A 23,668-nucleotide genomic window follows, 5' to 3' on the forward strand; every position below is an offset into this window, starting at 1 on the left:
GCGAGCCTCTGCAGGAATAGAAGGGGAGGCTGGAATTAGAAGGGGTGGGGGTACTGCTAACCCCCCCCGCTTGATATTTGAGGGGAAAGGCCGCTGGCTCCCCGTGGCGCTTTCCCTTCCGGCCAGAACTTTTGGTCCCTGCTTTCCTAAAAAAAGAAAGAAGAGAGAAGTTGGGAAGGGAGAAAAACTACCCCGGGGCAGGGCTGTTTTAATGTCTGGGCCTGATGGGCACTTGCCCATGGGCCCCATGAGCAGAGAAACCAAAGGTGGGTTTCACCCGGTTTTGACCAGTTCTGCAGAACCTGTAGCGGAAATTTTGAGCAGTTCGGAGAACCGGTAGTAAAAATTCTGACTGGCCCCGCTCCCGTCTATTCTCTGCCTCCCGAGTCCCAGCTTTGATCGGGAGGAAATGGGGATTTTGCAGTATCCTTCCCCTGGAGTGGGGACGGAATGGAGATTTTGCGGTATCCTTCCCCTGCCACGCCCACCAAGCCACGCCCACAGAACCGGGAGTAAAAATTCTGACTGGCCCCGCCCCCGTCTATTCTCTGCCTCCCAAATTCCAGCTGATGGGGAAGAAATGGGGATTTTGCAATATCTTTCCCATGAAGCCCCGCCCACCAAGCCATGCCACGCCCACCAAGCCACACCTACAGAACCGGGAGTAAAAAAATGTTGAAACCCACCACTGGTGTGGATTTATGCTTTTGGCACGCAATGGCAAAAAGGTTAGCCGTCACTGCCCTAGAATCTCTTGCAGTGACCAGGGGGTTGGGATAGATGGCCTCCAAGGTCCCTTCAACTCTACTGTTACCGTTAAAGGGAGGGTGGGGAGGGGGCTTGCTTGGGCCGTCCTGGGTGGGTAGATGGGTGGGTGGGTAGATGGGAGAGATGAAGCCAGATCCTGCGCTGGCGAGGCGAAGGGGGCGGGGGGGGGGCGCCCCTCAAGCTCAGCCCAGAGGCGGGGGCATCGGCCGGGAAGCCCCTCCTTCTTCCTTGCCCTCCCCCCCTCCACCCTCCAGGGCTCCCAGAGCTCAGCAGACGGTGCGGTTGGCGGAGGGTCCCCGCCCGGCGTTGCGCACCGAGTCTAAGCGCTTGCTTGGGGAGGGGTCGTCATGATGGGAACCCCGAGGAATCGGGGGCTCCTGGCTTGGATGATCGCCGCTCTTCTCCTCCAGCTGCGCTTCTCCTCCGTCCCGGCGCAGGGGACAGGGAAGGTAGGAGCCCCCCACCGGGAGTGGGGAGGGGGCGCAAGGGGGGAAAACTGCCCCCCCGATGCGATGCCAAGCCCGGGATCTTGACTTGCCAGTCACCAGGCGAAGCCTCCGAAGGGATCCCGGGGATGGGGGGTGGTCGGGGCAGGGGGGCGACCCTGCTTGGGGAAACCAAGCTTTCGCGAATGTGGGTCGGTGGGCTCTCCGCGCCCCCCACACCCAGAGATTCCCCCCGTTTTTTTCCCTTGGCGGCTGATGATGCGATCCGTCCGTTTCATTTGATCCGACTTTAAAAAACCATCGGCCCGTTTCCGCGGCTTCAAAAGTTTGTGTTTCTAACTTTGAATTTTAAATTTTAAAGTGAATTTTACATTTTTAAAATAAACTCAAAAACTATCTATCGCATTTCCATCCAATGCATCGTATGGAAAGCTTCGCTGGCTTGTAAACCGGGAAGCGCGGTTTAGCGGAGGTCTCTGGAGGGTCTCGGGGTGCCCCCCCCCCCGCCCGCGCGCCCCTTAGAGCAGAGAATGGATCCACGGATCCATTAGCTTTTGGGGGAACAAAAAGCCCCTTGGAAGGGGGGGGGGATTTGATCTCTTCCTGCCAGGAAGGGATCAAGAAGCCAGGAGAAAGACAATTAAAGAGAGGGGGAAAAGTTTTTTCTTTTGCGGGGCAAAAAAGTAATTATTAATTACTTTATGAATTACTAGTAATTAAAAAGGCGGGTTTTGGAAAAGTAATTATTGCTGGAAAGGAAAGTAGATAGATAGATAGATAGATAGATAGATAGATAGATAGATAGATAGATGGATGGATGGATGGATGGATGGATGGATGGATGGATGGATGGATGGATGGATAGACAGACAGGCAAACAGACAGACAGACAGACAAATAGATGGATGGATGGATGGATAGATAGACAGATAGACAGACAGACAAATAGATAGATGGATAAATAGATAGACAGACAGACAGACGGATGGACGGACAGACAGACAGACAGACAGACAGACAGATAGATAGATAGACAGACAGACAGACAAATACATGGATGGATGGATGGATGGATGGATGGATAAATAAATAGACAGACAAATAGATAGATGGATAGATAGATAGACAGACAGACAGATGCACAGACAGACAGACAAAGATAGATGGATGGATAGATAGATAGATAGATGATAGATAGATAGATAGATAGATAGATAGATAGATAGATAGATAGATATAGATAGATAGATAGATAAATAGATAGATATTTTGCTCGCCTTTTTGCTTGGCCCCTCTGTGAATCGACCTCTCCTTTTCTGGAGACTGCCTCTGAACATGTGCAGAGGGCTCGATTCCCTTTCCAGATTTTGGGGTTTGGGCCTGGGAGACTGCTTCTCTTTTGAGTTAAAGATATGTAGGAGATATACATCAATTAACAAAATAGCCTGAGTGAGAACCTCCAGAGGAAGGGAAAGGTGGGGTGTATAGATGTTTTTATTGATTTATTGACCCCTGGAAGTCACCAATATCCACCGAGAAGGGTTTTTTCCCTCCCCCTCTCTTTGGTGGGGTGCCCAGATTCCTCCCTTGGTCAATCCCTGCTTGCAAGAAAGAGGAGGGGGGGTAGCCCCAGCCCTGGAACAGCCTGAATCATCTGGGGGCAGTTTTTACAGCCAGATCGCCTCCCTCCCCCTTTTTTCTCCATTCAATAAGGCTGACTCACTCCCCCCAATGACTTCCGAGGGACCAATTAAAACGCCGAAAAAATGTGGGGGGGGGGGAGAATCGACCGGTTTGCCAAACAAAAGGCCCACGATCCGAAGTGGCATTCTGCCCACCTGCCCAGCCTTTATCCTTTGCAAAGTGAAACCAACACACACACACACACACACACACACACACACACACACACACACACACACACAGAGAGAGAGAGAGAGAGAGAGGGAGGGAGGGAGAGACACCCTACAATATGTGGAAGAGATAATGAGTAGCTGGGTGCCACTAGGAGCATCATCATCGCTTTTCACACTAATCTGCCCTCCGAAAAGATTAAAGTATTATGTTATTATTCCCTTATGCAAAGGGATGGTAATGATGCCCTTTGGGGTGCCCCGAGGGGAAGTGGCCCAGGATAAACACACACACATGGTTTATTATTATTATTATTATTATTATTATTATTATTATTATTATTATTATTATGTTTGATTTATATGCCACCCTTCTCCGGAGACTCAGGGCGGCTTACAATGCGTTAAGCAATAGCCTTCATCCTTTTGTATATATCTATATCTATATCTATATCTATCTATCTATCTATCTATCTATCTATCTATCTATCTATCTATCTATCATCTATCTATCTATCATCTATCTAGCTATCTAATTTGATTTATATGCCGCCCTTCTCCAGAGACTCAGGGCAGTTTACAATGCGTTAAGCAATAGCCTTCATCCTTTTGTATATATCTATATCTATATCTATATCTATATCTATATCTATATCTATATCTATATCTATATCTATATCTATATCTATATCTATCTATCTATCTATCTATCTATCTATCATCTATCTATCTATCTATCTATCTATCTATCTATCTATCTATCTATCATCTATCTAGCTATCTAATTTGATTTATATGCCGCCCTTCTCCAGAGACTCAGGGCAGTTTACAATGCATTAAGCAATAGCCTTCATACTTCTGTATATTTATACAAAGTCAGCTTATTGCCCCCACAAACTGGGTCCTCAATTTACCTACCTTAGAAAGGATGGAAGGCTGAGTCAACCTTGAGCCTGGCGAGATTCAAACTTACTAATTGCAGACAGCTGGAGTTAAATTACAATGCATTAGTCTGCTGAGCTATCCAGGCTCCTATATATACCTGCTTAGTAGGGCTTTCAGCCCCCCCCCCAGCGGTGTTCTTTTTTTATACAAAGTCAGCTTATTGCCCCCACAATCCGGGTCCTCATTTTACCTACCTTGAAAGGATGGAAGGCTGAGTCAACCTTGAGCCTGGTGAGATTTAAACTCGCAGTAATTGCAGGCAGCTGGCAGCTAAACAGTACTTTAACAGTAGTTTAGTCCGCTGCGCCACCAGGCTCTTTAAATTTGCTAGCATTCCTCACCGCCCTGGTGTATTTCACATCGCAGTGGTGCAAACAACAGGCCATATTTTCCTTACGAAGATGCTTGGAACTTTTAAGTCAAAGAAATGGAATTTCCTGATGGGGAGAATTAAATTGCACCAAGGGCTTATCTCCAATTTTTCTAGCAGTGTTGAGACGCTGGCCAGTGTGTGGTAGAGATGCCTAGTTTTGTAAGGATTAAAAAAAAAATAGAGAGAAATTTAAAAATGGTTGAATATTTGAGACCGAGGTGAAATGGACCCCAGGTAGCCCTGGACATACGACAGTCCATTTAGTGACCGTTTAAAGTTACATCATCACTGAAAACATACACATGACTGTTTTTCTGAACTTATGACCATTGCAGCATCCCCCATGGTCAAAATTTTATTTATTTCTTTTATTTTTATTTTTATTTAATTTATATGCCGCCCTTCTCCGGAGACAGACAGACAGACAGACAGAGAGACAGACAGACAGACAGAGAGACAGACAGACAAATGGATAGATGGATGGATGGATAGATAGATAGATATTTTTAATTTTTTTTATATTTATATGCCGCCCTTCTCCGGAGACTCAGGGCAGCTTACAATGCGTTAAGCAATAGCCTTCATACTTTTGTATATTTTATACAAAGTCAGCTTATTGCCCCCACAATCTGGGTCCTCATTTAACCTACCTTAGAAAGGATGGAAGGCTGAGTCAACCTTGAGCCTGGTGAGATTTGAACTTGCAGTAATTGCAGGTAGCTGATGTTAATAACTGTTAATAACAGTGCTTTAGTCTGCCGCACCACCAGGCTCTTACTCCTATTTATGATGGTTGCAGCGTTCCCCACCCCTTTTGTGGCCGCCTGAGAAGCCACGTCACACAACCGTGTGGCTAATTTTAACGACTGCAGTGACTGACTTAACGATGGTGGCAAGAAAGGTCGTTGCAACGAGGAGGCCAGGATTTGTATAACAGCTGTCTCGCTTAGCGACAAAAAGGGCCGGGCTCCGTTGTCATTGTAAATTGAGGATTTCCCCTTAATCTTGCAGAGCTGGCAACTTTTCAGTCCTGGTTGATCTTTTGAGAATGCTCACTTCTTCTCTTTCTTTCTTCCTTTCTTTTTTTTTCCTCCCTCCCTCCCTTTTCTCCTCCTCTTCCTATTTTCCTTCCTTCCTCCCTCCCTCCCTTTCTTCTTTCTTTCTTTTTCCTTCCTTCCTCCCTCCCTTCCTTTTCTGTCTCTTCCAACTTTCCTTTTTACTTTCCTTTCTTCCTTCATCCTTCATTCTTTCTTACTTTCTTTTTCCTTCCTTCCTTCCTCCCTCCCTCCCTTTTCTTCTTCTCTTCCTACCTTCCTTCCTTCCTCCTTCACTCACTCACTCACTCACTTTCTCTTTTCTTTCTTTCGTTTTCATTCCTTCCTTCCTCCCTCCCTTTTCTTTGTCTCTTCCAACTTTCCTTTTTACTTTCCTTTCTTGCTTCGTCCTTCATTCTTTCTTTCTTTCTTTTTCTTTCCTCCCTCCCTCCCTTTTCTTCTTCTCTTCCTACTTTCCTTCCTTCCTTCCTCCTTCACTCACTCACTTACTTTCTTCTTTCTTTCTTTCTTTTTCCTTCCTCCTTCACTCACTCACTCACTTTCTTTTCTTTCTTTCTTTTTCCTTCCTTCCTCCCTCCCTTCCTTTTCTGTCTCTTCCAACTTTCCTTTTTACTTTCCTTTCTTCCTTCATCCTTCATTCTTTCTTACTTTCTTTTTCCTTCCTTCCTTCCTCCCTCTTTTCTTCTCTTCCTACCTTCCTTCCTTCCTTCCTTCCTCCTTCACTCACTCACTTTCTTCTTTCTTTTTTTCCTTCCTTCCTCCTTCACTCACTCACTCACTTTCTCTTTTCTTTCTTTTGTTTTCATTCCTTCCTCCCTCCCTTCCTTTTCTTTGTCCCTTCCAACTTTCCTTTTTACTTTCCTTTCTTCCTTCGTCCTTCATTCTTTCTTTCTTTCTTTTTCTTTCCTCCCTCCCTCCCTTTTCTTCTTCTCTTCCTACTTTCCTACCTTCCTTCCTCCTTCACTCACTCACTTTCTTCTTTCTTTCTTTCTTTTTCCTTCCTTCCTCCTTCACTCACTCACTCACTCACTCACTCACTTTCTTCTTTCTTTTTCCTTCCTTCCTTCCTCCCTCCCTTTTCTTTGTCTCTTCCAACTTTCCTTTTTACTTTCCTTTCTTCCTTCATCCTTCATTCTTTCTTACTTTCTTTTTCCTTCCTTCCTCCCTCCCTTTTCTTTTTCTCTTCCTTCCTTCTTTCCTCCTTCACTCACTCACTCACTTTCTTCTTTCTTTTTCTTTCTTTCTTTCTTTTTCCTTCCTTCCTCCCTCCCTTCCTTTTCTGTCTCTTCCAACTTTCCTTTCTACTTTCCTTTCTTCCTTTGTCCTTCATTCTTTCTTTCTTTCTTTCTTTCTTTTTCTTTCCTCCCTCCCTCCCTTTTCTTCTTCTCTTCCTACTTTCCTTCCTTCCTTCCTCCTTCACTCACTCACTTTCTTCTTTCTTTCTTTCTTTCTCTTTTTCCTTCCTCCCTCCCTTCCTTCTTTGTCCCTTCCAACTTTCCTTTTTACTTTCCTTTCTTCCTTCGTCCTTCATTCTTTCTAACTTTCTTTTTCCTTCCTTCCTTCCTCCCTTTTCTTCTTCTCTTCCTACTTTCCTTCCTTCCTTCCTCCTTCACTCACTCACTTACTTTCTTCTTTCTTTCTTTCTTTTTCCTTCCTTCCTCCTTCACTCACTCACTCACTCACTCACTCACTTTCTTCTTTCTTTTTCCTTCCTTCCTTCCTCCCTCCCTTTTCTTTGTCTCTTCCAACTTTCCTTTTTACTTTCCTTTCTTCCTTCATCCTTCATTCTTTCTTACTTTCTTTTTCCTTCCTTCCTCCCTCCCTTTTCTTTTTCTCTTCCTTCCTTCTTTCCTCCTTCACTCACTCACTCACTTTCTTCTTTCTTTTTCTTTCTTTCTTTCTTTTTCCTTCCTTCCTCCCTCCCTTCCTTTTCTGTCTCTTCCAACTTTCCTTTCTACTTTCCTTTCTTCCTTTGTCCTTCATTCTTTCTTTCTTTCTTTCTTTCTTTCTTTCTTTTTCTTTCCTCCCTCCCTCCCTTTTCTTCTTCTCTTCCTACTTTCCTTCCTTCCTTCCTCCTTCACTCACTCACTTTCTTCTTTCTTTCTTTCTTTCTCTTTTTCCTTCCTCCCTCCCTTCCTTCTTTGTCTCTTCCAACTTTCCTTTTTACTTTCCTTTCTTCCTTCGTCCTTCATTCTTTCTTTCTTTCTTTTTCTTTCCTCCCTCCCTCCCTTTTCTTCTTCTCTTCCTACTTTCCTACCTTCCTTCCTCCTTCACTCACTCACTTTCTTCTTTCTTTCTTTCTTTTTCCTTCCTTCCTCCTTCACTCACTCACTCACTCACTCACTTTCTCTTTTCCTTTCTCCCGGATGGCAATGCAACCTAAATGCGCAAAGAGGCCGTGGGACAAGAGTTAGGCAATCTTTGGGGGGAAAAAAATGATTGCCAGAATCCGCCTTCTCCCAAAATAAATCATCCGGTCAGTTGGCAGCTGCTGTGGGGGAGGAGCCCCACCCAACCCAGAGTCGGTTTCTTCGGACAGCTGCAAAGATTGACCCTGTTTATCGGGTGGTAAAACCGGCAGGGTGCCAGGCAGGGAGCGGTTGTGGGGCGCTGCCCTGCGTGCCGAAAAGTGCTGGGATGCCCACCGTGGAGGGTTGCTCCTGGTTTGCCCCGGTTCAGGCCAACCGGTAGCGGTGGTGGCGGGAGGGTCCAACCACACGCCCAGACGTCATCAAAAACGCTATGCACGTGCTCAGAAGCGACAGCGAACTGGTAGCGCCGGGATTTGAAACTTAGTACTGGATCCACAGGTGGGCCTCGACTTACGATGAACAGAATTACAGAGTTGGAAGGGACCTTGGAGGTCTTCTAGTCCAACCCCCTGCTCTGGCAGGACCCACGTACCATTTCAGACAGGAAGAAGGGAGGGAGGGAGGGAAGGAAAGAAGAAAGAAAGGAAGGAAAGAAGAAAGAAGAAAGAAGAAAGAAAGAAAGAAAGAAAGAAAGAAAGAAAGAAAGAAAGAAAGAAAGAAAGAAAGAAAGAGAAGGGGGAAGGAAGAAAGGAAAGTAGAAAGGAAAGTTGGAAGAGACAAAGGAAAGGGAGGGAGGAAGGAAAAAGAAAGAAAGAAAGAGAAAGAAAGAAAGAAAGAAAGAAAGGAAGAAAGAAAGAAGAGAAAGTGAGTTAGTAAGTGAGTGAGTGAAGGAGGAAGGAAGGAAGAAAAGTAAAAAAGGAAAGTTGGAAGAGACAAAGAAAAGGGAGGGAGGGAGGGAGGAAGGAAGGAAAAAGAAAGAAAGAGAAAGAAAGAAAGAAGAGAAAGTGAGTGAGTGAGTGAAGGAGGAAGGAAGGAAGGAAAGTAGGAAGCGAAGAAGAAAAGGGGGGAGGGAGGAGAAAGAAAGAAAGAAAGAAAGAAAGAAAGAAAGAAAGAAAGAAAGAAAGAAAGGAAGGAAGGAAGGAAGGAAGGAAGGAAGGAAGGAGTTGGAAGGGCCCTTGAAGGTCTTCTAGTCCAACCCCCTGCTCAACTCACAGGCATAAGTGTGAAAAACGGAAAGGAGTCCCTTTTTTTCAGTGCCGTTGTACTTCGAACAGTCACTAAACGAACAGTTGGAAGCAGAGGACTGGGCTAGAGCAACTCCGCTCCTTCTGGTGGGAGAACAAAGCTTCAGATTTTGTGCCAATGACACCTCCGGACACCTGTGCGTTCTTTCAATCCCCAAAGATTTTGGCTTTTCCGGTCCTGCAGAGGCCAAGTCCAAGGCTCCACCTCAGCTGTGCACACCCCCACACCCCAACCCTGGAGGGCGAAAGAGCTCAGCTTCCTTAACCACGGTTAATCAGCTTCCGTACCGCCGTGCCAGCAGCTTTGAAACCTGCTTTGAAATAAGGCCTCTGGAAAAGGAGGAAGGAGGGGGAAAGAAAGGGAGGAAAAGGAGAGAGGGAGGAAAAAGAAAGAAAGAAAGAAAGAAAGAAAGAAAGAAAAAAGAAAGAAAGAAAGAAAGAAGAGAAAGGGAGTGAGTGAGTGAGTGAGTGAAGGAGGAAGGAAGAAAGGGAAGGAAGGAAAGAAAGTAGGAAAGAAAGAAAAAAGAAAGAAAGAAGAGAAAGGGAGTGAGTGAGTGAGTGAAGGAGGAAGGAAGAAAGGAAGGAAGAAAGGGAAGGAAGGAAGGAAGGAAGGAAGAAAGGGAAGGAAGGAAAGAAAGTAGGAAAGAAAGAAAAAAGAAAGAAAGAAGAAAGGGAGTGAGTGAGTGAGTGAAGGAGGAAGGAAGAAAGGGAAGGAAGGAAAGAAAGAAAGAAAGAAAAAAGAAAGAAAGAAGAGAAAGGGAGTGAGTGAGTGAGTGAAGGAGGAAGGAAGAAAGGGAAGGAAGGAAAGAAAGAAAGAAAGAAAAAAGAAAGAAAGAAGAGAAAGGGAGTGAGTGAGCGAGTGAGTGAAGGAGGAAGGAAGAAAGGGAAGGAAGGAAAGAAAGAAGGAAGGAAAGAAAGAAAGAAAGAAAGAAAGAAAGAAAGAAAGAAAGAAGGAAGAATTATTTAATGTATTGACTGCCCATTTTACCACAAATTAGCTCTTTTGAATGCTTTTGGATCCCTACTCACTCTCTGGAACTACCCACCACTTGATTCTAGCTGCAGCTTGATCTTGGTTGGCCCATTCAGGGCTGAGAGCAACTGGATGCCAGGAGTCAAAAACTCCCCTTCCCACAAATCCCATGACCCTCGCCCTCTTTCCTCCCTCCATCCAGGGAGAGTGGAGAAGTTGACACCACACCCTCTCCCCCCCCATTTTCCAGGTGGCTGGGTCGGTCCCCATCTGTGATTTGCTTAACTGCGGTTAGTTGGTTAGGTAAACCCACAACGGATGGGCTGAGCCAAGGAATTTGCTATGGTTTGGATTAGTGGGAAGGACAGGAGACCAAGCGGAGATCCCTAGGGGGCTTTGGAGGCTGCTAAATTAAATCCTTCCTGCTTTTCCGCCCCTTGTAGCTCTTCGGAGACCCTGACCAGGTCCGCATGACCTCCGAAGGCTCCAACTGCCGCTGCAAATGCATCCTGCGCCCGCTCAGCAAAGCCGCCTGCGCCCGTCTCCGGGAAGGCGGCAGGAGAGGGGAGGATTTCTACACCGTGGAGACGGTCAGCTCGGGGGGCGACTGCCGCTGCTCCTGCGCTGCCCCCCCAGCCTCGCTCAACCCCTGCGAGGACGAGTGGAAGACGGAGAGGCTTAAGAAGCAGGCTCCCGAACTCCACAAGGTAGGGAAGGGACTCGAGGCAGGCGGTGGAGGGACCCCCCCGGTCGTCAGGACCAGTGGTGGGGTGGGTTTCAAAATTTTTTACTACCGGTTTGGTGGATGTGGCTAGATGGAGGGGGGGCATGTGACTGAGTGGGCGTGGCCAACTTGACATCGCCCACGCCCACTCAGTCACATGACCTCCCCACCTAGCCACGCCTGCAGGAAAAGGTAGGAAAATTTTGGGAATTTCCACCTATCTACCCCCGCCCTCTCTTCGCCAGTCGCCTCCATTTTCCCTCCTTTAGCGGCCCCGGCCCTAGCTCCACTTCCTCCCCCACCACCGCCTCTTTGTTCGGGCTGCTTACCTTCCGCGACGGCTGGTCCAGAGTCCGGAAGGCAAGCTGACTGGAGTTTTTGGCGGCTCCCAGTCAGCCGCCGCTGCTGAAAAGCAGCTGGCAAAGAAGCCTCCCAGGCCGCCGAAAAGTACCGGAGGTCGCGGAAAAAGCTGCTACCGTCGCCACCATGTTCTTCGCACATGTGCATCCCATTGGACTTGCAAGGCAATGGGAGGTGCTTGCGTGAACAACATGGCGGCAACAAACATGGCGGGCGGGGTGAGTCAGCGGTGACCGGGGGACCGTTTCAGGGGTGTGGCCAGCTGGCCGTTTCTACCGGTTCGGCGACCTTGGCCAAATTTCCGCCAATGGTTCGTGTGAACCGGTGCGAACCGGCTGAATATCGCCTCTGGCCAGGATTCTGCAGATGCACCTCCTCTTCCTCTCCGGCTCAATGGAGCCTCTGGCAGCAGGAATGAAAGAAAGGAGGTGGTGGGGGGGAATGGACGATTTGATTTTAGCAGCCGAGGAGGGGCTTTCTTTGAAGTGGAACAGGGGGTCTCCACCCCCTCCCCAAGCCCACTTGAGACCACCCCCTTGTCCTAGGGTTCTCTGGGGCTGCTCTGAGAAGACTTCAGGGGACACCGGGAGGGGAAACCACCGAGAGAAATGGAACTCTTGGGCTTTCTGTGTTATTTATTTATTTACTTACTTATATCCTGCCTTTAGTAGAGTTACAAAGAACTTAAGGCAGCAAACATATCCAACGCACCTATTTGCCCCACAACAACATCCTTGTGAGGTGGGCAGAGTTGAATGACTGGCCCAAAGTCACCCAACCAACTTTCATGCCTAAGGCGGGACTAGAACTCACCGTCTCCTGGTGATTGGCCCAAAGTCACCCAACCAACTTTCATGCCTAAGGCGGGACTAGAACTCACCGTCTCCTGGTGATTGGCCCAAAGTCACCCAACCAACTTTCATGCCTAAGGCGGGACTAGAACTCACCGTCTCCTGGTGATTGGCCCAAAGTCACCCAACCAACTTTCATGCCTAAGGCGGGACTAGAACTCACCGTCTCCTGGTGATTGGCCCAAAGTCACCCAACCAACTTTCATAGCTAAGGCGGGACTAGAACTCACCGTCTCCTGGTGATTGGCCCAAAGTCACCCAACCAACTTTCATGCCTAAGGCGGGACTAGAACTCACCGTCTCCTGGTGATTGGTCCAAAGTCACCCAACCAACTTTCATGCCTAAGGCGGGACTAGAACTCACTGTCTCCTGGTGATTGGCCCAAAGTCACCCAACCAACTTTCATAGCTAAGGCGGGACTAGAACTCACCGTCTCCTGGTGATTGGCCCAAAGTCACCCAACCAACTTTCATGCCTAAGGCGGGACTAGAACTCACCGTCTCCTGGTGATTGGCCCAAAGTCACGCAGCCAACTTTCATGCCTAAGGCGGGACTAGAACTCACCGTCTCCTGGTGATTGACCCAAAGTCACCCAACCAGTGAGGGTCACTTCCCCGCTGCCCTGAAAGAGGCGGTGGTGAGGCCTCTCCTCAAGAAGCCGTCCCTGGATCCAGCAATATTGGCTAACTATCGTCCTGTCTCCAACCTTCGCTTCATTGCGAAGGTTGTTGAGAGTGTGGTCGCGCAACAGTTTCCACAATTCCTGGAGGAAACATCCTATCTGGATCCGTTCCAGTCAGGTTTCAGGTCTGGGCACAGCACGGAAACGGCATTGGTCGCGTTGGTCGATGATCTCTGGAGGGCTCGGGACAGGGGTTATTCCTCTGTTCTGGTCCTATTAGATCTCTCAGCGGCTTTTGATACCATCGACCATGGTATCATGCTGCACCGGCTGGAAGAGTTGGGGGTGGGAGGCACCGTGTTACGGTGGTTCTCCTCCTTTCTCTCCGACCGGTCGCAGTTTGTGTTGGCAGGGGGGGCAGAGGTCGACCTCGAGGCCTCTCATTTGTGGAGTGCCGCAGGGATCGGTCCTCTCGCCCCTTCTGTTCAACATTTATGTGAAGCCACTGGGCGAGATCATCCGTGGCTTTGGGGTGAGATACCACCAGTACGCTGATGACACCCAGCTGTACATCTCCACCCCAGGCCACCCCAACGATGCCCTTGAAGTGATGTCCCAGTGCCTGGAGGCTGTGCGGATCTGGATGGGGAGGAACAGGCTCAGGCTCAACCCTTCCAAGACTGAGTGGCTGTGGCTCCCGGCATCCCGATATAGTCAGTTGACTCCATCACTGACTATTGGGGGCGAGTCTTTGGCCCCCACTGAAAGGGCTCGCAATCTGGGAGTCCTCCTGGATAGGCAGCTGTCTTTGGAGGAACATCTGACGGCTGTTACCAGGGGGACCTTTTATCAGGTTCGCCTGATTCGCCAGTTGCGGCCCTTTCTTGATCGGGATTCCCTGTGCACAGTCACTCACGCCCTCGTCACCTCTCGCCTTGACTACTGTAACGCTCTCTACATGGGGCTCCCCTTGAAGAGCACCCGGAGGCTCCAGCTGGTCCAGAATGCAGCAGCGCGGGTAGTGATGGGAGCAACATGGCGCTCCCATGTAACACCACTCCTGCGCGAGCTGCACTGGCTCCCGGTGGTCTTCCGGGTGCGCTTCAAGGTGTTGGTTATCACCTTTAAAGCGCTCCATGGCATAGGGCCTAGCTATCTCCGAGACCGCCTGCTGCTACCGATGACCTCCCATCGACCCGTGCGCTCCCACAGAGAGGGCCTCCTCAGGGTGCCATCAGCCAAACAATGTAGGCTGGTGGCCCCCAGGGGGAGGGCTTTCTCTGTGGGGGCTCCCACCCTCTGGAATCAGTTGCCCACGGAGATAAGAAGAATCCAGGACCTCAATGCCTTCCGTCGTTCCCTGAAAACCTATCTTTTTCAGCAAGCCGGGTTGGCTTAAGAAGAAATTTTTAAAATTTTTAAATCCTTTTAATTAGTCTGCGATTTTAATTTTTTGGGCCAAATTTTATATATATTTTTAAATGTTTTAATATTTGTATTCTATGTTTTTTATCTTGGCTGTACACCGCCCTGAGTCCTCAGGGAGAAGGGCGGTATATAAATTCGAAATTAAATTAAATTAAATTAAATTAAATTAAACCAACTTTCATGGCTAAGGCGGGACTAGAACTCACCGTCTCCTAGTGATTGGCCCAAAGTCACCCAACCAACTTTCATGCCTAAGGTGGGACTAGAACTCCTTTCTAGCCTGGTGCCTTAACCGCTCCTCCCCGCTTCTTCTGCAGCTGCAGTCCATCACCGACCTGCTGGAAGGGGCTCTTTACAGCATGGACTTGATGAAGGTCCATTCCTACATCAACAAGGTGGTGGAGCAGATGAACACCTTGGAACAGGTGAGCTCCAACTTCTTGGGGTTCTCCAAGAACCCTCATTCCTCCTTCTTTAGCAGGAACTGGGTGGATTAAGAGAAGGTGGGAGGGCTGGGGGAGCGAGGAGAGATCTCTTCCAGCCCCGGAGATGATGTCCTACTGGAGAAAGCCAGAAGGATCTCTTTTCATCTGTCCCTCTGAGTGGCCCCTGAATGTAAGCCATAATTAAGTGATAATTAAAGTAGATCCTGGTTAAAGGATGGGGGAGAGGATAAGAACCGGTCAGCAGCAGAATCTCAACACGATGAGGTTACCTGTGATGGGTCTGCTTGAGTAGACCATGCTGGTTTGGGGGGGGTCCTGAGGAGGGCTGGACTAGATGGACTTTAGGATTCCCTGGGCTTCAGGGTTTCAGAGCAGTAGTGGTTTTCACTTACCTTTGCTACCGGTTTGGAACTGTGAGCGCACTTGCGCACAGTGCTTCTGCACATGCACAGAACATCCATGATGACGTCCGGGCGGGTGGGCGGAGTCTCCCACTGCCGCCGCTACCAGTTTACCCGAACCAGGGCGAACTGGTAGAAGCCCACCACTGTTTCGGAGGCTACTCAAGAAAGGCGAGGGGTTTATGGCATCTAGCACCTGGAAGATTGCCGAAAATATATCCGAATTTAAGCCCTAAGTGTTAGAAGTGTAATCACCACCAAGGTACCTTCTTTCATATGTGGTGGTTATGCCCCAAAGTGAAGAGGTACTGGAGCAAAATACAACATTGGACACAAGAATTAATTAACAGTCAACTCGAATTAATTCCGGAAACATTTCTCCCGGGTGTACTAAAAACCAAATACGACCAAAAAAATAAGATACATATACTTACAGCAGCGAGAATTGCTTATGCGCAATATTGGAAAGCAAATAATATACCACCAGAGGGATTAATTATTCAAAAATTATTTGAATGTGCCGAAATGAACAAATTAACTTTAGAATTAAAAGAAAAAGAGGATTCAGAATATTATGCGATATAGGATAAATGGTATAGGTGGATTGATAACCGAAATAAAATAGATAATGTTTAGAAGAAAGTTAAAGATATATACACACACACACACACACACACACACACACACACACACTCTTAATCTCTCCCTGGCTCAAAATGATGAAGGGAGGAGAACTTGTGGCTCAAAGGTTAATACAATTGTCTAACATGCAGGCAGCCCAAGTTCAAATCCAAGTAAGGGTATGGCTAGCTGATGAGAGCTAAATAGCTTGGAATTTTGAAAGAGAAAATTATAATAAAAATATATTTACAAAAAGAAAGAAAGGGGAGGGGTTTGGAAAGACAGGAAAGATGTTAATACTGTCACCACCCCCACCCCCAATCGATCTCCTCTCGCACCCGCCACCCCCACCCCAGACGGTGAGAACCAATCTGAGTCGCGATAGCCACGTGGTGAAGGAGAGCGTCATGCACCTGAGCGACCAGATGAAGCGGTACGAGAACTACTCGGACATGGTGGTAGGCCTCAAGAAGGAGCTTTCAAACCTGGAGCATCAGCTGCTCCAGAAGGATGCAGCCGTCGCAAGTCCGGAACACAAGGCGCAGGTTAGTCCCCGTCGTTTCGGCTGGAATGCACCGACTGCATCTCCTCCAACCTCTGGATCTGTCGATCTGCTTGTCTGCGATCCCTGATTTTTTTTTCTTCCTGTTTATTCCTTGAGTTTGCCCTTTTTTCCCCTCTTCCCTCCTCTTCGCTTTGTCCTTTCGTGCCATGTCCGTTTCGACCGAAACGGCTTTATTTAACAGCCTGCGGGTGCAAGACCCTAGGAGTTAAAGCTTCTACCATGATGCGTCTCTGCAAGGCTGTGGTGTCTCTCTCCTCCTTTTAGGACACCGCAGGGCACAAGGAGGGCGTTCAGAAATACGCCGGCCCTCGGAAAAGTCTGGGGGGCAAAGAGACTCCCAGAATTCCCAAGGAGAAGGCAGAAAAACTAAGGAAGGAAAGTGCCAAGGGGAGGATGGGTCTCCCACCACCCACTTCTAAATCCGATTCTTCCGGGCAGCAGACTGTCATCCGGGGCCATCTGTACTACAAAGCGAAGCATCGAGCGGAAGCAGAGGGGATGGTGAGCAGCCACGGTGAGTAAGGGTGTCCATTGCCATTGTAGTGTGGAACAAGATTGTATGTTGAGGGTATTACCATTTGTGGGAAAAATCCCCAGCTTTCGGCTTGCTAAGAATGCCCCTTTCTTGCAGAAAACTTCGGGAAGGAAGCTGGACTGACACTGGTGGACCAAGAGACCCTTCCCAGAGTGGGGGAAAGTCCTCCTACGGCTTCCCCTGACAACGCAACCTCCGTGGCCCCCACTGTGAGCCTCAGCACCACGCTCCAAAGTCGGCTTGGCCCTCCTCTGCTCTCCAGGAGACGTGGCCACGTCTCCGAGATCCGTCCCCTGCCCAGCCACGGTATGTGTGAATTCTACCTCTGCCAGGGCTGATTGGGTTGGGGGCAGTGGTGAAATCTAAAATTTGTTACTACCGGTTCTGTGGGCATGGCTTGGGGGGGTTAATATGATTGGGTGGGCGTGGCCAATTTTTTTTTTACTTTTAAAACCATTTTTTCTACAACCTCTTCGGCGAAGGGATTGTAAAAAGATGCTTTCAAAAGGTTCTGACGATCCCAGCTGAGTTGCCTGATCAGCAGAGGCATTTAAAAGAAAAAAAAAGCCTTGATGATCAGGCAACTCAGCTGAGATCTTCAGAGCCGTTTGAAAGCATTTTTTTACCACCTCTTCGCTCTGAAGAGGTTGTAGAAAAAATGCTTTTAAAAGTAAAAAAAAAAAGCCTCTGATGATTGCGTGGCTCAGCTGGGCATGGGGAAGGGGGGGCAGGTATTTTTGCTACCAGTTCTCCGAACCACCCGCCTCCATCACTACCGGATTGGGCGATTCGGTCCGAACTGGGAGCATTTCACTCCTGGGTTAGGGGGTCTCCTCCGGGACAGAGCTGGGAAACTTGGCACCGTGGGGATGTCCCCAGCCCTTCCCATCCTCTCCATTGGACCCGCAGCCCACGAGGCCTCGTGTGAGGGGACCCTAAAGGCCGTGGAGCCCCCCGAGAAGCAGCACAGCTACGGTCGTAACGAGGGCGCCTGGATGAAAGACCCGGGGGCCTCCGATGACCGCATCTACGTGGCCAACTACTATTACGGGAACAGCCTGCTGGAATTCCGCAACTTGGAGAATTTCAAGCAAGGTGAGGAAGGGCGAACGGATGGGCAGAGGGGGGCCGCTGCACCCCTGCGGAGACAAGTGGGGTGGGCTGTCCGTGGACTGAGCCACGGTTTGTGAAACGGGCCACGGCAGTTTCGCAGATCGTGGCTTTAGCTTGTAACCACAAGGACTAAGCGAGGCTTAAAACACCTTCCCAAACACGGAAGCAGATTCAAGGTTGGCGGAATTCCTGGGCCAAGTATATACGTATAAATAAAAAGAGGATTTAGTTGGTTTCTTTTTCTCTGCCCTTTGTTCTATTCCTTCCTTCTTTCTTTTCCTTTCCTTTCCTTTCCTTTCCTTTCCTTCCTCTTATTCTCATCTCCTTCCTTCCTTCCTCTCAATCTCCTTCCTTCCTCCTCTCATTCTCTCCTTCCTTCCTCTCTTTCTCATCTCCTTCCTCCTCTCATTCTCTCCTTCCCTCCTTCCTTCCACTCATTCTCATCTCCTTCCTTCCTTCCTTCCATCCTCTCATTCTCATCTCCTTCCTTCCTTCCTTCCATCCTCTCATTCTCATCTCCTTCCTCCTCTCATTCTCTCCTTCCCTCCTTCCTTCCGCTCATTCTCATCTCCTTCCTTCCTCTTATTCTCATCTCCTTCCTTTCTTCCATCCATCCTCTCATTCTCATCTCCCTTTTTTCCTTCCCTCCTCTCATTCTCTCCTTCCTTTCATCCTCTTATTCTCATCACCTTCCTTCCTTCCTTCCTTCCTCTTATTTTCATCTCCTTCCTTCCACTCATTCTCATCTCCTTTCTTCCTTCTTTCCTTCCTTCCTTCCTCTTATTCTCATCTCCTTCCTTCTTTCCTTCATTTCCTTCCTTCCTTCCTCTTATTCTCATCTCCTTCCTTCCTTCTTTCCTTCCTTCCTTCCTCTTATTCTCATCTTCCTTCTTTCCTTCCTTCCTCTTATTCTCATCTCCCTTCTTCCTTCCTTCCTTCCTTCCTCTTTCTCATCTCCTTCCTTCCTTCCTCTTATTCTCATCTCCTTCCTTCCTTCCTCTTTCTCATCTCCTTCCTCCTCTCATTCTCTCCTTCCTTCCTTTCTCCTAATCTCCTCCCTCCCTCCCTCCCTCCCTCCCTCCTTTCCTCCCTCCCTTCCTAATTTCCATAGCTGCCGCATTCTTCTTTTCTTCTGCTTTCTAATTTTTCTGATGCTGCTTCTGCTCGGATGAGCCTCACAATTTTAAAGCAAAGCCAATTCTTAAAAAAAACCCCACCCCTCTGTGTCTGAACTCCTTGATTTCCCTGCCTGCCGTCTCCCTGCGCTGGTTCCTGGCCAGCTCCTTTGCCCGGAGAGTTTTCCATGCATGGTTAAAAGGAACCTACGGGAAAGATTGCCATGGGAGATTGCGTGGTGTGCAGCTGAGGAAGCTCTTCTCTTTTTTGGGCTGAAATCCGAGCAGGGGCGGTCCTGCCCTTTCAAATGCCTCTTCCATTTTAATTTTATTTTTTTTGATTAAGCCAACTTTGTAAATAGTCTGCTCAGGACTCCCACTGGAATTTAAGACACGCGGAGGACCCCGTGATTTGCACAAACAATAACTTTGGTTGAGAAAGAGATTTTCTGAGCAGACTGTTGAGGAGAGAAGCTGCCCTTTTTAAAATAGCAATAACCCTTAGACTTCTATACCGCTTCATGGTGCTTTTTCCAGCCCTCTCTAAGCGGTTTTACAGAGTCAGCATTCAGCAAGGGAGCCTCTCTTTTTTTCCTTCCCCATTTCCTCCCTCCCTCCTTTCTTTTCTTCCTTTCTTCCCTTTTTCTCCTTTCCTTTCTCCTTTCCTTCCTTCCCCAACTCCTCCCTCCCTCCTTTCTTTTCTTCCTTCCTTCCCTTTTTCTCCTTTCCTTCCTTCTCTTTTTTCCTTCCTTCCCCAACTCCTCCCTCCCTTCTTTCTTTCCTTTTTCTTCCTTCTTTTCTTCCCTTTTTTCCTTCCTTCCCCAACTCCTCCCTCCCTCCCTTCTTTCTTTCCTTTTTCTTCCTTCTTTTCTTCCCTTTTTTCCCTCCCCATCTCCTCCCTCCCTTTCTTTCCTTCCTTCCCTTTTTTCCTTCCTTCCCCATATCCTCCCTTCTTCCTTTCTTTTCTTCCTTTCTTCCCTTTTTCTCCTTTCCTTTCTTCTTTCCTTCCTTCTCTTTTTTCCTTCCTTCCCCAACTCCTCCCTCCCTTCTTTCTTTCCTTTTTCTTCCTTCTTTTCTTCCCTTTTTTCCCTCCCCATCTCCTCCCTCCCTCCCTTTCTTTCCTTCTCTTTTTTCCTTCCTTCCCCATATCCTCCCTCTCTTTCTTTTCTTCCTTTCTTCCCTTTTTTTCCCTTCCTTTCTTCTTTCCTTCCTTCCCTTTTTCCTTCCTTCCCCAACTTCTCCCTCCCTCCCTTTCTTTCCTTTTTCTTCCTTCTTTTCTTCCCTTTTTTCCCTCCCCATCTCCTCCCTCTCTTTCTTTCCTTCCTTCCCTTTTTTCCTTCCTTCCCCATATCCTCCCTTCTTCCTTTCTTTTCTTCCGTTCTTCCCTTTTTCTCCCTTCCTTTCTTCTTTCCTTCCTTCCCCTACTCCTCCCTCCCTTCTTTCTTTCTTTCTTTCTTCCCTTTTTCTTCCTTCTTTTCTTCCCTTTTTCCCTCCCCATCTCCTCCCTCCCTCCCTTTCTTTCCTTCCTTCCCTTTTTTCCTTCCTTCCCCATATCCTCCCTTCTTCCTTTCTTTTCTTCCTTTCTTCCCTTTTTCTCCCTTCCTTTCTTCTTTCCTTCCTTCCCCAACACCTCCCTCCCTTTCTTTCTTCCCCTTTTCTTCCTTCTTTTCTTCCCTTTTTGCCTTCCTTCCCCATCTCCTCCCTGTCTCCCTCCTTTCTTTCCTTCCTTTCTTCCCTTTTTCAGCCAAAAAAGCCAATGCGATCAGGGGTGGGGCTGCTGGGGGCTGCTGAGCTCTAGCTAAGATTCTGTGCAGTTCGGAGAACTCCCAAATCCCACTCCTGGCTGGCCCTGCCCGCCGCTCTCCTCCCAGGAGTCCCCACGCGGCCCATTTTGGAGGCAGGTAACTGCAGGGCATGCGCAGAGGCTCGGGGAGGGCGGAAAATGGGCCTACCGGAAGTTCAGGAAGAGGGCCTCCAGAGGGCCTCTGAAGCCTGGGGAGGCCATTTACACACTCCCGGAGGCTCGAGGAAAACCTCCAGAGGCCGGGAAGGGCAAAAACATTCCCCCTCCACTGTGGTGCAGTAAGCCACGCCCACTATGGCCACACCAACCTAGAAACCAGGCAGAGAGCCCCTTGCTAAAATTTTTAAACCCCACCCCTGAATGCGACCCAAACTTGCATTAACAGAGGGATTGAATCAGGATCACATGAGATTTTACCGTAGTACCACTCTATAAAGCGTTAGTAAGACCACACCTGGAGTCCTCCATCCAGTTTTGGTCCCCACACTATAAAAAAGAGTTTGAGACTCTAGAAAAAGTGCAGAGAAGAGCAACCAGGAGGATGAGGGGACTGGAGGCTAAAACATACGATGAACGGTTGCAGGAACTGGGCCTGGCTAGTCTAGTGAAGAGAAGGACCAGGGGAGACAGGAGAGCATCTTCCAATATTTGAGGGGCTGCCACAGAGAGGAGGAAGGGGTTGAGTTATTTTCCAAGGCACCTGAAGGCCAGACAAGGAAAAATGGATGGAAACTGACCAAGGAGAGATTCAACCTGGAAATAAGGAGAAATTTTCTGACAGTGAGAACCATCCACCAATGGATCAGAGCTGCCTTCGGAAGTTGTGGGAGCTTCATCACTTGAGACTTTCAAGAAGAGATTGGACTGCCATTTGTCAGAAATGGAGTAGGGTCTCCTGCTTAAGCAGGGGGTTGGACTAGATGACCTACAAGGTCCCTTCCAACTCTATTATTCTGTATTCTAAGGTTGCATTTCTTACCCCGAGCTCTTTCGGTCCTCCCAGGGCGTTGGAGCAACCTCTACAAACTCCCCTACAACTGGATTGGGACTGGCCACGTGGTGTACCAAGGCTCCTTTTACTACAACCGGGCCTTCACCAGGAACCTCATCAAATACGACCTGCGCCAGCGCTTCGTGGCCACCTGGTCCTTCCTGGACGACGTGGTCTACGAGGATGCCACGCCCTGGAAGTGGCGCGGCCACTCCGACATCGACTTGGCTGTGGACGAGAGCGGGCTGTGGGTGATCTACCCGGCGATGGATTCCAGTTATTCCCAGCAGGAAGTCATCGTGGTGAGCAAGCTGGATCCGGCCGACCTCTCCATGCAGAAGGACACCACGTGGAAGACTAGCCTCCGACGTCACGCTTACGGGAATTGCTTTGTGGTCTGTGGCGTGCTTTACGCCGTGGATGAGTGCAACGCCCGGGATGGCCGAGTGACCTACGCTTACGATACTCACACCGCCACCGAAGTCCGCCCCGAGCTGCCCTTCCACAACGAATTTGGCTTCACCACCCAAATCGACTACAACCCCAAGGAGAAAGTCCTTTACGGCTGGGATAACGGCCACCAAGTGACCTACAAGCTGCAATTCGTGGCTTGAGCGCCGAAATGCCACGGGTGGGTCCCCTGAGGGGGTTGTTCGTGGCTGCAAGATGGCCCCGGCCCCAGGAGAGACATTTGACGGGAGAGATGGGGCCTGACATCTTGTAGATGGCACAATCTGTCAGGAACATTTGGGGCGCTTCCAGCAGCTGGCAGGGTTTGGGGGCGACGGCGATTAGAAAGTTGCTGTTTGTCGCAGGCTCCCTTCTTGTGAAATTTCTCCCATACAGGGCACCCCCTTAAAATAATGTGCATTTTGTCACAGTGTGCTCAGCGGTACTACTTGAGACAACCCAGGAGCAATTACATCAAACAAAGGTTGGTAAGAATGAATAGTGGTTTATCTCTATAAAAGAATATATACATACACATACTAGGCAAAGGCCAAACAATCAATCAGCAACTACAGCACAAAAGCACACAGGGAGAGAGAGGGAGAGAGATACACCCCAATAGGGCCTCTCTTATAAAACAGACTCTTAAAGTGGTAACAGTCAAATAATCCTGCTGACTCATTACTACCATTGCATCATGATTACAGCATTACAGCAGCTAGGCAGCTCTTAAATCATCATTACCTTGACACATTTTTTTGCAATCTTAAGAAACTTTTCTGCAATGTTTACACAGTGAGGCCGTTGGCTGAATGGTTCAGGCGTTGAGCTAAATGCAACGAGTTGTTTTGACATAGGGAGTTGTGTGTAACTAGCATCACAGGGAGTCCTTGAGTTACGACCATCAGTAAGGCCCCTCCCCAAATTTACACGGCTAAGGGAAACATTTGTTAAGTGAGTTTTTACGACTTTTCTTGCCACAGTTGTTAAGCGAATTGTGTTACGTTATTATATTATTACAATAATATGTATACAATATATATTATTGTTAAGTGAATCTGGTTTCCCCCCTTCACTTTGCTTGTCGGAAGGTCGCAAAAGCGGATCACGTGACCCCGGGACGCCACGACTGTCATAAATGTGAGTCAGTGGCCAAGCGTCTGACTTTTGATCAGGTGAACCTTGGGAGACGCTGTAACGGTCGTTAAGTGTGAAAAACAGCCGTAAGTCACTTTTTTTCAGTACCGTTGTAGTGTTAAACGGTCGCTAAACGAACCCATTACGTTGGGGTGATCTGCTAGTGCATCATGAGAAAGGGGTGAGAGTATTTAGTGGCCAGGACAGGTAGTCCTCGACTTACGACCACAACGAAGCCCCAAAACGTCCGTCGTTAAGCGAGACGTTCTGCCCTATTTTATGACTTTTCCTGCCTCAGTCGTTAAGGGAATCCCCACCATTAATAAGTTAGTTACCTGGTTGTTAAGTGAATCTGGCTTTCCTCACCCGCACTCCCAGGGGGCGTTGCTGGTCAGAAGGTCGCAAAAGGCAGATCGCGTGACCCCAGGGGCTGGGAAAGACGGCCCTGCAACCCGTCATAAAGATGAACCCTTTTGCTGAGCGTCTGAATTTTTCATCACGTGACTCTGGCGGAATGCTGCAGCGGTCGTAACTC

At 48.5% G+C, this 23,668-nt stretch overlaps 1 protein-coding gene across 1 annotated transcript; it reads left to right on the plus strand.

Moving 5' to 3' along the window:
* Nucleotides 1-1,118: 1,118 nt before the first annotated feature.
* OLFML2A (olfactomedin like 2A) lies at nucleotides 1,119-22,983 on the plus strand. Its single transcript, XM_070955681.1, has 8 exons — nucleotides 1,119-1,217; nucleotides 10,413-10,676; nucleotides 14,273-14,380; nucleotides 15,780-15,968; nucleotides 16,253-16,502; nucleotides 16,620-16,829; nucleotides 17,433-17,618; nucleotides 21,559-22,983. Exons 1-8 carry the CDS (start codon nucleotides 1,119-1,121, stop codon nucleotides 22,158-22,160), a joined length of 1,908 nt encoding a protein of 635 aa, XP_070811782.1. The 3' UTR covers nucleotides 22,161-22,983.
* Nucleotides 22,984-23,668: the final 685 nt, after the last annotated feature.

The sequence above is a fragment of the Pituophis catenifer genome, unplaced genomic scaffold (assembly GCF_029215685.1).
Source record: "Pituophis catenifer annectens isolate HBS135680 unplaced genomic scaffold, rPitCat1.0.hap2 SCAF_17, whole genome shotgun sequence".
In the NCBI taxonomy this organism is placed as follows: domain Eukaryota; kingdom Metazoa; phylum Chordata; class Lepidosauria; order Squamata; family Colubridae; genus Pituophis; species Pituophis catenifer.